This window comes from Peromyscus leucopus, chromosome 3, assembly GCF_004664715.2.
Source record: "Peromyscus leucopus breed LL Stock chromosome 3, UCI_PerLeu_2.1, whole genome shotgun sequence".
NCBI classification, from domain to species: domain Eukaryota; kingdom Metazoa; phylum Chordata; class Mammalia; order Rodentia; family Cricetidae; genus Peromyscus; species Peromyscus leucopus.
Window position 1 is genome coordinate 154811731 of NC_051065.1, and position 14227 is coordinate 154825957.

The following is a 14227-nucleotide window of genomic DNA, read 5'->3' on the forward strand; positions in this document are numbered from 1 at the left end:
TATTCTTGTTTTAAGAAAACTTTACAGAAGCTGATCTACCATTGTTACACAGAGAAACCCTGTCTCAAAAAAAAAAAACGAAAAAAGAAAACTTCTCAGTATTCTCCACCCCTACCCCAACCCCAATGTGTAGGGCCTATGCTAGGCATTGGAAATAATGCCAAAAAAAGTCTATAATCCCAGTAGTGAGTGTAGAAGCAAGACTGTGTTGTCTGAGGACTGGGGCTCAGCGGGCACTTGCCACTAAACCTGACAACTGAACTCAGGTTCAGTCCCCCAGGATATACATGGCAGGAGAGAACTGACTCTCAAAAGCTACCTTCTGACCTCCACATGTACACCATGGTAACTCCACCAAAAAAAGTTTTAAAAATTGAAGAATATGTTGGCTTTATAGGGGTGTTGTTTTGTGGTTTTGTTGTTGTTGTTTGTTTGTTTGTGGTGGGGTTTTTTTTGTTGTTGTTGTTTTTCAAGACAGGGTTTCTCTGTGTAGCTTTGGAGCCTGTCCTGGAACTCACTCTGTAGCCCAGGCTAGCCTCGAACTCAGAGATCCACCTGGCTCTGCCTCCTAAATGCTGGGATTAAAGGTGTGCACCACCACAGCCCAGCAGGGGTGTTGTTTTTATAGCTATTCCCTCTGAGCTGGGAAGGAAATTAACAGACCATTTACTTAAGAAAATTTAATGGGACGGGAGAGATGGATCAGTGGCTAAGAGATTATACTGCCCAGCAAGTCTGTCTTAATCCCTATTACCATTACCTCGTGAATATGTAAATTAAACCACGTACTTTCTGGTTCAAAAGCAAAGCCATCTCTATCTTTGACATAAAATGTTAGAAGAACTGTGAAACTTGCTCTGCAGGTTCCCAGCATTAGCTCCAACAAGGAGCAGCTCAATCTGTCCTGTAAAAGCTTGCTTACGGGGAGGGCGACGATGGAGAGATGGATCAGTGGTTAAGAGCAATAAATGCTCTTCAAGAGGACCTGGGTTCAATTCCCAGCACCCACATGGCAGTTCACAACTGTCTGTGACTCAAGTTCCAGGGGACCCAACACCAATGGCCAAACACTCGTGCACATAAAATAAAAATAAATTAATTTTAAAAAAAAGAAAAGAAAAAAAAAAACTTGTCCTGGAAAAGAACAGGAAAAAACCCACTCCTAACAAAGCTGTGTGTGTCAGATGAATTGCAAAGACTTCCTACTTCCATCTGCTTTTGTCTTCTTTTTCTTCATTCCTGAGGAAGTAATGTGTATTGTTTAGTATATAGAATATGAAATTTCCACAAAGAGCTAATATTCTGTAAGCCAGATAGAAGTTTTACTGAAGATAGTGATTTGAGACCGGGGATGGAGTGATGGATCTGCTGGCCAGGTAAGATGGTAGGAGAAAGTTCCCTTCTTAAGTCTGTTGTTATCCATAGGCAGAGCTGCAGCACTTAGTGTAATCATCACAGTTGGCTTTTCTTGAATCATGCAACGTTCTGTAAAATAAACATTCTAATAAGCCAAGCAGAGGAGACTAACTTATAAAGACAGAAAAGGAACTGGCAAAATAGCTTAGCAGGTAAAGGCACTTGCCGCCAAGCCTAATGACTTGAGTTCAATCCCCAGTACCCACATGGTAACAGAAAAGAACCAACTCCCACAAGCTGTTCTCAGCTCTCCACACATGTTCATGCTATACACATATACACATTCTCCGAGAAAGATACGGATGGATGGATGGACACAATATAAATAGAAATAAGCAAATAAATGCAATTTAAAAATAAAAACTTAGAGCACTTACTGTTCTTACAGAGGACCTAAATGTGGTTCCCAACATCTATATTAGGCAATTCAACAATCAGTTGTAACTCTAGCTCCAGATCTCATACCCTCTTTTGGACTCCACAGGCACCTGTACTCATACATACATACGTACATACGTACATACATACATACATATTATCTAAAAGTAAAAAATAAAATATTTTTTTAATCTTTAAAGACAGAAAAAAAAAACTAAAGAAAGCCAAAACAAAACATTAATTGGGGGTGGGGAGCACAGTATGTGTTGAGGTAGTATTTTACCACATAGCCCTAACTGGTATAGAACTATCTACATAGACCAGGCCAGCCTTGAACTTGCAACAGTCCTTCTGTCTGTGTCCCAAGTCCTGAGATTATAGATGTGTATCACCATACCCAGTTTAAATTGGTCCTCTCAAAGTTATTTTCTTGCAAGGGACAAGAAAACAGAACAGTAGAAAATAACTGGTCAATATTGGATGCTTAAAGATTACTTTTTTATTTTTGGTGTATGTATATGTATGTATGTGAGTGATTATGTACACGTGTGTGTAGGAGTGGGCTTGTGCAGAAATCAGAGGAGGTGATAGAGTTTCCTTTCATTCTCTGCTTTATTCCCTTGAGATAGGGTCTTTCACTGAACGTGGAGCCATCCAACAAGGTAATCCTCCTATCTCTGCCCCCCCCAATACTGGAGTTAAAGGTATTCATGCATTCATGCCCAGTTTTTTACATGGGTCCTAGGATCTAAACTCAGCTTTTTGTGCTTGTGCAGCAAGAGCTGGTAGGCACTTTGTACAGCAAGTATTACCGGCCCCAGATTACCATTTTATGAAAGGGATAAAGAACAGGGAACTTGGATGTGAGGGCACTCTGGCTGTGACATCTGTCACCCCATTGGTTGCCAAGGTTGATTCAGCTGATCTGGCTGGCTAGATGGGTGTCCCCTTCCTCCCTCACCGCTCCATGTGCGTCCCTCCCGAAGCTGCTTGATCAGTGGAAGAGGATGACCTTCCCCGAATAGAGGAGGACCAGTCTTCGGTCAAGGGTATATGAGTAGCTGCGCTCCCCTGCTAGAACCTCCAAACAAGCTCTGAAGAACAGGGAACTTTATTAGCTAATTGAAACTGGCCTATTTAGGACTTTGGCTGTCATATAATTGTGATGAAAGATCAGATAATAGCTTGGGTTTGGTTTGGTGACAAGACCTTTACTCTAAAAATGATAACATTTGCCAGGCACCATGACACAACTTTAATCCTAGCATTTGTTAGGTAGAGGCAGGTGGATCTCTCTGTGAGTTCCAGATCATCCAGATCTGCATAGTAGGGTGAGAGAAGAAAGGGGTGACATTTTTAACCTATTAGGGTCTAGTCTAGGAACTTAGTCCAAAACAATAATCATATGTCATGCATAATCGAATCTAACACTCCCCTGGCATGTTAGATTGGGAATCAAATCCCAGGACCTCTCTTGGGCCAGGTAAGCACTCTAGCATTTGCTATACATACCCAGTCCCCAATTCAACATCTTTTCAAAACCCTCTTAGGAAAAAAACTGTGACCCCATTGCATGGGTGAGAAAACTTAGGCTCCAAGAGAACACATGTGCAGCCCAGAGACACAGCTAGCAAATGTGGAAAGGTCCCAGTGAACTCGAGTACTTTGCGCCATGTTCTACAGTATTGCTGTATGCTGTTGTGTCCCCCTCCCTCTGTCTCCTGCCCCTGTGTGCTGTGTGTGTGTCACTCTGTCTGTCTCTTGGCTGTCCTGCCTAGGGTCTCCACATAGTCTTGCCTTGTAGCCTAGGCAGGCTTCCAACTTATGACCCTCCTGTCTACCCAACTTGTACCAGTGTTTAGAAAACCGATCTTTAACATATTTGCAAATGAAAACTGTAAGCATTTAAACACTTTGTCAAATACTGTTCCCTAAGTGACTTCCCTCGTCCCTCATGAATCTTTTCACATTTTATTTGAGTTGTTTTCTGGTCAATTAACTCGTGCCAGCTGGTAATTTCAGTCTAGCTTTCTTAATAGAGAGAAACAAATACAGAGAGCAGTATGACCTGTAGCCGCTGCAAAGGAGCCAGTTTCCAATGACAACTCCAAGCAGCAGAGACAGACACCAGCAAGCAGGTGGTAGATGCTGACTCTTCCTGCCTGCTGGCAGCTGCCTGGGGGAGGCACTTTTCTGTCATTGTTTATAAATTGATAATAATGATTTTACTGTGAGAATTGGAAGGTTATCTGGCCACAGGCTAGGCCACAAGGCCAACTTTCAAAGTGTGACCTTCACTGTTGAGATGAATTTTACCTTTGTTCTGGATTCTCTGTAGCCTTTGCTTATCTATGTCTTAGAAGTAAGAAGTATGATCTGGAATCTATTAAGATGAGATCCTTAAGAATGACTCACATGCTATTGCAATAATGGCCAGTGCCAACAGTCTGCTCTGTGCCAGGTGCTGCTACAGCACTTTGACATTCAGGACTCACTTCATCCTTAAAGCACTCTCCTGACTGTGCACTGGAGTTTCTCTCCTTTAAGTGATATGCCCAGTCTGTGCTTCCCCAGGGTACCAGAGGGACCATCGTCAACCAGTCACCTTGCTCTTTCGTGTTTACACCTTTTAAGAAGTTCTGGCACATTCACAGAAAGTTGAGGCAGGAGAAGTATAAGTTTGAGGCCAGTTTGGGATACTACTATCAAAATGCTCTAGGGAAAAGGAGAAAGTCTTGGGCTGATGATGTAACTTAGTGGTTGAGTGATTGATACAGGGTTAGATCCTCTGTGACCCCCACTCCCCAAGGGGGAGGGAGTATTTTAGTATCACCTTCGTAAACTTTTTCACATTTGGAACTGAGTTGTCTGGAATGAGTTAGGGATCCAGTTCTGTGTTACCTATATCCAGCCTCATGTACAGCAAAGGAACTGTCTTGAGGCCAGGTGCCCGTGGTTAGAGCACAGACTTGCCCTTTAGGACTTGGTTCCTACTCTATTTCTGAGTTTCTCCCCTTTTCAAATGGGTACCTTTCAGAATTGGAAGGTGTTACTGGGTATTCAGTAATTTCCAGTTTCCAGTGTCAGCTCTCCTCTTACAGGGATAGTGATGTCTCTGTGGTTACTCTTCATGGGAGGAGGACACACTGGCCCCAGGCAGGACAGGAGTCAGATTAAAGAGAATATGTTCTATTTAGTTATTTTATAGAGATAGAATTGTAACCAAATTATGATCATTTATAAACATTCATATATTGAAAATTATTGTGGTTGAACTTTGATTCTAGTCTCTTAACAGTATTTTTAAATTTTTTAGACTTATTTTTATTTTCTATGTATGAGTGTTTTACCTGTGTGTATGTGTATGCATAGCCAGTGTAATGGCAAATGGTTGTGAGCCACTGTGTAAATGCTAGGAACTGAACCAAGGTCTACAGCAAGTACTCTTAACTGTTGAGCCAGCTCTCCAGCCTTCTCTAACAATATTTTCCCCAGTTTGATCAACTTCTTTTTTTGTTTTGTTGTTGTTACATTCATTTGGGCGGGAGGCGGGGGGAATGTATACAAACATGCCACAGCATGTGTGGAGATCAGAACAACATTATGGGGTCAGTTCTCTCTTTCACAAGGTGGATCCCAGGACTAGAACTCGGGTTGTCAGCCTTGGCTACAGTGTGTGCCATTACCCTTAACTCCCAGTATGATTAGTTTTGATCTCACAGATTCATAAACTTGAACATGGGGAAGCTTGCCTGAAGATTCTCCATATCTCTGTTCCATGTATTCTGTAGTAGAGTTTGTGCTTAATTATTGGACATAGATAAGCAGAATGGTATTGTGCACTTTAGTTGTAAGACCCTAAATATCTTGAAGCACTGAAGAGCAAGATTTTTGGAACTATTACTGAAGCTCTTCACACTTTATCCATTTGGAACTTGGGCTGCCTCTCCCTTCTCCATCTCTAGCTACTGTCCTTCTCAAAGGCGAATCAGTGTGGGGAAGAAGTAATGCAAAAGGCATTGTACTAGTCTGTCAAGGGTTTTGTCTCTTGCTGTGCTCAGAATGGGAAGCAGGGCTTTTCCACTGATCTGCATTCCTAGCTCCAACATTCAATGTCATTGAAATAGGAAGAAAAGAATACTGGTTTGTTGCTGATCTTCTGTTTTGTTTTCTCAGTATTAGGCATCACATTTGCTAGGCAAGTACTTCCCCGCTGAAGTACACCTCTAGGGTGTAAGAACGCTGTCCTCCTCCTCCAGCCTCAGCTAACTAACTGCTTTGACATGTAGGAGTTTAAGCTCTCAAGTCTAAGCAGTTGTCCTTTCTTCCATTCCTTTTAGTGACACTCAATCATATGAAAAGATGGTGTGGGAGCTTTGTAGTTCCTTACTCAAGGTAAACCTTTTATTGGATAAAACACAAAATTTGGGCTCCAAAAGATCTAACCTTAGTCCCTGAATTGTTTCATCACTTCCCACTCAGTGCCCCTGTCTATTCACGCTCTCTTCCTGGGTACACCACAGTAATCTTAACTCCTCAGTCTAGCCTCTGCCTGTCTCCCACGGCAGCAAAATGTCCCAAGAATAGAGAATGATCTCATTACCCTGGGTGTGACTTATACAAAAAACACTGTGATAACAATTGGATGCTTTTATCTCAGTAGCAACATATCTGTTCTTGCTAGCATTTTCAGGAGACCAGTGTGCGAGTGTGGCTCTGACGATTTTCATAGGATTATATTGAATAGATGACATGCTGTCTTACATAGATTTGCTTCTGAACAGAAGTATGCATAAGAGTGTGAATTAATTCATGCTTTCAACCCATGAAGGGAGCTTTGTTATTTAAAGAAATACTGTATAAAGATTAGACGAGAGGGCAATAGGGCTTTTACAGGACAGGGGTTGTACAGGTCAGCCATTTGTGCTGAAAGTTGAGCATAGACAGATTTTCAGCATATTTTGGCACTTTGAGTCTGTACTGCTTCTAATATCCATCTCTTGATTTTAAAATGTTAGATCGAGCGTTTGGAAGTAAGCAGCCTCGCCCAGACTTCCAGTGCCGTGGCCTCCAGCACCGATGGCAGCATCCACCCAGAGTCTGTGGATGGAATACCAGACCCTCAGCGCACAAAAGCTGCCATCGCACACTTGCAGCAGAAGATCCTAAAGCTCACAGAACAGATCAAGATTGCGCAGACAGCCCGAGACGACAACGTTGCTGAATACTTGAAGCTTGCCAACAGTGCGGACAAGCAGCAGGCTGCTCGCATCAAACAGGTGTTTGAGAAGAAAAACCAGAAATCTGCACAAACCATCCTCCAGCTGCAGAAGAAACTTGAGCATTACCACCGCAAGCTCCGTGAGGTGGAACAGAATGGGATCCCCCGGCAGCCCAAGGATGTCTTCAGGGACATGCACCAGGGTCTGAAGGATGTGGGTGCAAAGGTGACTGGCTTCAGTGAAGGTGTGGTGGACAGTGTCAAAGGTGGATTTTCCAGCTTCTCTCAGGCTACCCATTCAGCAGCAGGGGCTGTGGTCTCCAAGCCCAGAGAGATTGCCTCACTGATTCGGAACAAATTTGGCAGTGCAGACAACATCCCTAATCTGAAGGACTCATTAGAGGAAGGACAAGTGGATGATGCAGGAAAGGCTTTAGGAGTGATTTCGAACTTTCAGTCAAGTCCAAAATATGGTAGTGAGGAAGATTGTTCTAGTGCCACTTCAGGCTCAGTAGGAGCCAACAGTACCACCGGGGGCATTGCTGTAGGAGCATCAAGCTCCAAAACAAACACCCTAGACATGCAGAGCTCAGGGTTTGATGCACTACTGCATGAGATCCAGGAGATCCGGGAAACCCAGGCCAGACTGGAGGAATCCTTCGAAACCCTCAAGGAGCATTATCAGAGGGACTACTCCTTAATAATGCAGACCTTACAGGAAGAGCGGTATAGGTAAGTTATGTGAAATTTAAAAGCCTAAATTATTTGTTCCCTTCTCTTTGAATATGGAGAAGTAAATTTAAAAGATATCTGTCTCTAGAGTGTCCAGAGTGTTCAGGTCTTTCTCTAACAGCCACAGAACTTCTGTGTCAGTCAGCACAGTAGTTAGTGACTCCTAGGATCACACACAGAGAACATTTCTTAACTCCTCTGTCTTCTATTCCATTTTATGACTTTAACATGAAGCTCAGGCTTTCCTAGGTATTTCTTCAATCCATTGAGATCATGACGCATAATCATTGAAGCCTTCACTGTACTGCATTGTGTTCAGAACATCTTAATCCTGAGAACTTTGTAAACAGCTAAAGATATAGCCCAGTCAAACTGTAGTGAACCTTGTGGGTATTTGGCTTTAAACATACTTATGTGAGCAATAGGTGTAGAAAAATTAGATTGGGAATAAATCCAGATAAATGTGTCTGTGACAGTTATTAAGAACTGGGACATTTGGATGAGAGTAAATATAGCATTAAGTCATTCTACTGCAGTTACAAAGTGCTCAAAGAGCTCAGTGTTCTTCATTCATTTCTGTACCAAAGTTCAGAGTGGGTCATTCATTCTTGCTGTAGGGATGGAACCCAGAGTCTTACCCATGATTACTTACACCCTATATTTATTTATTTTTGGTTTTTCAGTAGAGGGTTTCTCTGTGTAGTTTTGGTGCCTGTCCTGGATCTCACTCTGTATACCAGGCTGGCCCTGAACTCACAGAGATCTGCCTGGCTCTGCCTCACAAGTGCTGGAATTAAAGGTGTGCGACACTGCCTCCCAGCCTACACCCTATATTGAGTCTGGTTTTTCCACATGGCATCATAGATTTCTGATGGACCACTCTTATCCAGTCTCCAAATCTCTGTCCTGTCTTCCATGTAGAGAAATAATATCCTCCCCAGAGTAATCACTCAGATCCAAACTTGTGGGCCAAAGACTGGCAGCCTCATGCAGATCAAGAAACAATCTTGTGAGCTGCATCTCTGCATATAAAGCCTTGCGAGGCCTGAGCATTGGTCTTGTTCCACTTCGTAACCAGAAGAAATCTCCAGTACTTTACTAGACATTGGGGTTTGAACAAATGAATTCCCTTTCACCTCTTAAAAAGTAAAAGTGATGTTTTGAAACTTTACTTGTATGAGGTAACTCAGTGTCTGAAATAAATTGCTCATGTTTATCACTTAGCTCTAAAGACAACAGCAACAAGCTTGCTTCAAACGGTGAAAATGATAAGCAGCCATCCAATCCGCCACCTTTTGTTAATTTTCTTCAGTTCTCATTGTCACTTTGGGAGCCAAGGAATGTGGCTCAGTTGGTAGAGTGCTGAATAAATTGGTCATGGTATACATCTGTAGTTTCAGTGTTCGTCAGGTGGAAGCAAAAAGATCAAAAGCACTTACTGCTATTCAGGGGACCCAAGTTCAGTTCCCAGTACCCAAATGATGTGACTAACAACTGCCTATATCTCCAGCCCCTGGGTTTATGATGCATTCTGTTGGCTCCCATGAACAAACATATAGCAGACACATAAAAAGCACGTAAATGAAACTACAATTAAGTCTTTTTTTTTTTAAATCAAAGTTATCTGTAGGCCAACTTTTCTGTCCCACCAACCTCCCAAATAACCACACAGAGACTTATTATTAACTAACTATAAATGCTCAGCCAATAGCTTAGATTTATTACTAACTAGCTCTTTCAACTTAAATTAACCCATGTTTCTAATCTGTGCTCTACCACATGTCGGTAACTTCTATCAGGACAGCATGTTCATCTCCTGCTTCCTCCAAATCTCGCTGGCGACTCTGCCCTTATCCCCAAGTCTCAAAGTCTGGCTCTCCCACCTAACTTCTTCCTGTCTAGGTATTGGCCAGTCAGCTCTTTATTAACAATGAGAGGAACACATCTTCACAGTGTACAAAAGGATTATTCCACAGCAGTCACCCATAGGAAATATGAGGACAGCCTGGGCCACAAAAGACTTTGTCTTAAAAAATACTTTTTTTTAGCCGGGCGGTGGTGGCGCACGCCTTTAATCCCAGCATTCGGGAGGCAGAACCAGGCGGATCTCTGTGAGTTCGAGGCCAGCCTGGTCTCCAAAGCGAGTTCCAGGAAAGGCGCAAAGCTACACAGAGAAACCCTGTCTCGAAAAACCAAAAAAAAACAAAAAACAAAAAACTTTTTTTTAAAAAGAGAGTAGTAGAGTGGCAGAGTGCTTACCTGACCACCAAAAAGAGGGTGAGAGTCCTGGCAAGATGGCTCAGCAGGTAAAAGCACTGGCTACCAAGACCTGAGTTCAGTCTTCAGGACCTAGCTGGTGGGAAGAGAGCATCAACTTGCACAGGTTGTCTGCAGACCTCCATATGCACAAACTGACATGCACATGTGTGTGCGTGCGCACTAAATAAAATGTAATAATGTTTTTTGAAAAAAGAAAAAGACTTGAGGGTGAAATAAGAGTGAGTTTAGGAATGTTACTATTTTCATCAATGCTATCTATATTTAATATACTGAAGATAGTGTTCAAGTGGACTGATTAAAATAAGATACTTGGTTCCTTTTTTGCCATATTAAATCTAAATCCCCAATTCCATTTCTGTTACTAGCTGTGAAAACCAGGTAGATTTATTAGCATCTGTATCGTAAGAGTAGCAAAAGCCCTGTACAAGATTGCTGCAACTTAGGGGCTGGAGAGATGTCTCTGAGGTTAAGAGCACTGGCTGCTCTTCCAGAGGACCTGAGTTCAATTCCCAGCAACCACATGGTGGCTCACAACCATCTGTAATGAGATCTGGCGCCCTCTTCTGGTGTGCAAGCACACATGCAAGCAGAACACTGTATACATAATAAATAAATAATCTTAAAAGAAAAAAAAAATCCTGCAAGATTGCTACAACTTGTGCAGGGCAATGCTGGCCCCACAGTGCTGCAATGATTTCAGGTGACCACTGCTGCTGAGCTCCAGCCCCACCCTCCAGAGGACCTCTGTCCATTATTTAAAAGATAAAATTAACACTCCTGTTATTAAATTCCTCTAGGGCTTAAAATTCCTATAGAGATTGTTTTCTTCAAGTTAGATGTAGGCCCATGTGAGAAAAGGAGAGGGGGAACACATTTGGGAAAGTCTGCTTTCCTGTGTCTGTTGAGTAAGTCCGAGCAAGACAGGCGCTTCATCTCCTGAGACATCACCGCTGTAGAATTGGGTCTCAGCCCCTTCTACACATGAGCAGCGAGCACTCTCTCTTCATTGTACTTGGGAGTCTCTGGGGTAGCCAAGCTACATAGCAGAGAGTGAAAACACCTAAATCCTGCTGGATGTCTAGCCCACTTGGTCACTCCTCTCTCGGCCTCATTGTGATTTTTCCTTACAACAGAATCCTAAAGACTCCATTTGAACAAGCCATAATGCCGGGCAGTGGTGGTGCACGCCTTTAATGCCAGCACTCAGGAGGCAGAGGCAGGTCTCTGTGAATTTGAGGCCAGCCTGGTCTACAGAGTGAGATCCAGTAAAGGCACAAAACTACACAGAGAAACCCTGTCTCGAAAAACCAGACAGAGAGAGAGAGAGAGAGAGAGAGAGAGAGAGAGAGAGAGAGAGAGAGAGAGAGGAGAGAGAGAGAGAAGAGCCACAAAATATGACTCCATTTTTTTTTGATACTGATAGTTGCCTAGAAAGAATATTTAAAAAAAAAAAAAAATGACCTCCATTGTTTGTCTCCATACAGCAGGTACATTTTTCTAACATTGTTGGTCTTTGAACAGTTTCACAGAAATAACACTCTTCTCACTAATGAAAACCTATTTTAGATACCTTTGGCAAAATAACTTAGCTGAATGATAACAGCTGAGAACGGTAGCCTTCCAGCCAGGAGTGCTCTGGTTACAATGTCTGTAGAAAATGCTCCTAGCTGTTTGGTTGGTTGTTCGGCTTGTCTCCTTTACATACATATGTATAGTTTGATTTTCTCCTTTCCTACCTCATCCATGCTACACTGTCTGTTATTGAGCTCCCTGCAGCAGCCTGTCCACTAATTCTCCTTTTCTCTCCCCACACCCACACCCACCCTTTGGTCTTGCACATGCTAGACAAATACTCTAGCACTTAAGCTACACCTCAACCCATACTTTTATTTCCACTTTGTTGCAGGCTTTGATTTTATAGGGAAAAAAATAGGTGATATGTGAACTATGTGACCAAGAATTAGTTAACTTGGTCACACTGCTCCAGTGTCTTGTCTTTGGTGTTTCTGTGATTTACCAGCCCCTGAGCAGGGCAGCAACCAGTGTTTTACCTTGTTACATGATGGTGATGATAATGATGATTTACATATGATAACACTACCACTTTTAGAATTTGCTGAACTGTTGAGATGCACGTTCACTCACCCTCACAGCAACCTGTAGGTGGATTGGGTTATCCCATTTTTACAGTTGAGGAAATTGAGGGTCAGTGGGGGGGCGGGGTTTGGGTGGATGAGGGGTGGTAGTTGGTTGGTTGGTTTTTCGAGACAGGGTTTCTCTGTCTAGCCCTGGCTATCCTGGAATTCACTCTGTAGACCAGGTTGGCCTTGAACTCAGAGATCTACGCCTCTGCTTCCCAAGTGCTGGGATTAAAGTTATAAACTATCACCACCCAGCCAGTGTGGTTTTTTGTTTTGTTTTGTTTTGTTTTCAATTTGCTGAAGGTCAACAACAAAGGCAGAACTTTACCTCACTTAAAATCCAGTGTCATTTTTTAACCCAGGTTTTTCAAGCTCAACCCTGACATCTATGTGATTGAAAACCCATTGTAATTTTGAGAAGCATTCATGACTGCAATAGAGGTGCTAGCAGGCTTCTCCAAGGTCAGAGTGTGTGTCTATTTACTAAAGCTTGAGTTGCTGTTTTGAGTATAGTATATAAAATCCTGTGCAGTTTCTCAAAAGCTAATACAACAGCGTAGGTAGGTAGTGAAATCTCCTCATAACCCAGCAGCCGTCCCCCACCACCACCACCAGCCTTTCTCAGCTGCTCTCTTAATGTGCTTCTGCTGTGTTCTGCCCCAGTCATCTCTGGAGAAGGGCCGCTTAATTCTGCAATAGTCAGGTGTTCTGATTCCTCTGTCCTCACCCACACACTTGGACCCGACAGCCTGGGCAGCCATGGTAGCAGAGCCTACATCTAAGGCTCCACTTTACCCTTTGAAAGGAACTAGATGTGAGTCAACTGAGCTTTGCATTGGGTTTGTTTGTTTGTTTGTTTTGACTAAACCATCTTTTTGTCTATTTTTATGTGCATTGGTGTTTTGCCTACATACTTACTGTCTGTCTGTCTGTGTGTGAGAGTGTCAGGTCCCCTGGAACTGGAATTACAGACAGTTGCGAGCTGCCATGTGAGTGCTGGGAATTGAACCTGGGTCCTTTGGAAGAGCAGCCAATGCTCTTAACCACTGATCCATCTGTCTAGCCCCTGCATAGGGTTTTCAATTATGAGTGAGGTCCGTGTTGTAGGGGATAAGGGAATGAGGTTTAATAAGGTCTTACTTAAGTGGTAGGTAGGATCCCTATAGACTTCAAATTTTCTTGTCTAGCTCACTTTGTCACTTCTTTCAAGTATTAGCATAGGTTTGCTGGTGGCTCCTGGGTTCAAAGCACTACTCAGAGGAGAAGAGAACTTCAGTATATAATTGAACCTGATTATAAATGCATACAGTAAGTAGCCGGGAAAGATATGTGACTTTATCATGTCCCCCAGCAAAATCATTTCATATGCATTTATTTACCAATAGCAACTGAGAGGACAAGGCTTATTCTCGGAGTGGTATGCTGGTTAACAGAGTGGTAGAGGGTAGGTTCAGCTGAGACAGAATGCATTGACACTATGAAGGCTGGAAAGTTCTCCTGGGAGCTCCTGGCTGCTTTTTTGTTAGGAATTTTGTGTTTGCTGCTGGTGCGAGCAGTGCTCTGTAAAGTGGGCAGGAGCCTTCTTAGTGTTGATGGGCAGCAATGTAATTTGAAAAGCTCCCGTTTTGAGGAGATTGCTTTGGAATCAGCTTCTGAGAATATTTGTATTAAGTCCAAGGATATTTTAAATCACACTTGAGTCACAATAGCAAAAGTTAGAGAAAGAACAGTATCACGTGCAGTAGAACACTGAGTAACTTGGCTGACTAGTCAGGCCAGGCTGTGCTAACTATGTACGTGGTTGTTTAAACATGGTTTCACTGTCGTTGGATATGCTTAAATTTAGTTGTTTTAAACCCCTGATCTCAACTGTTAATCAACTGAAAATTGATCAGCATCTCCAGAGAATATGTAGGCTATACTTAAACAATAACTTTTAAATAAAAACCAAGACAATTGGGATCAAATTAGCCTTTTACATACAGAGGTGGGTTCAGAGATTTTCTTGAGAAAGCTAAGACCTGCTGTACATAGCTATCCACTGATGTGTTCTTCCCAG

At 42.6% G+C, this 14227-nt stretch overlaps 1 protein-coding gene across 5 annotated transcripts in view; it reads left to right on the top strand.

Moving 5' to 3' along the window:
• The window catches only part of Tmcc1 (transmembrane and coiled-coil domain family 1), a 172587-nt gene that overhangs the window by 143913 nt on the left and 14447 nt on the right, over window positions 1–14227 (top strand). For all 5 annotated transcript variants that reach the window (XM_028864014.1, XM_028864013.2, XM_028864017.2 and 2 more), the window contains one exon: window positions 6813–7747. In XM_028864014.1, coding sequence (XP_028719847.1) covers window positions 6813–7747 — 935 coding nt within the window. The remainder of the gene's footprint in view (window positions 1–6812; window positions 7748–14227) is intronic.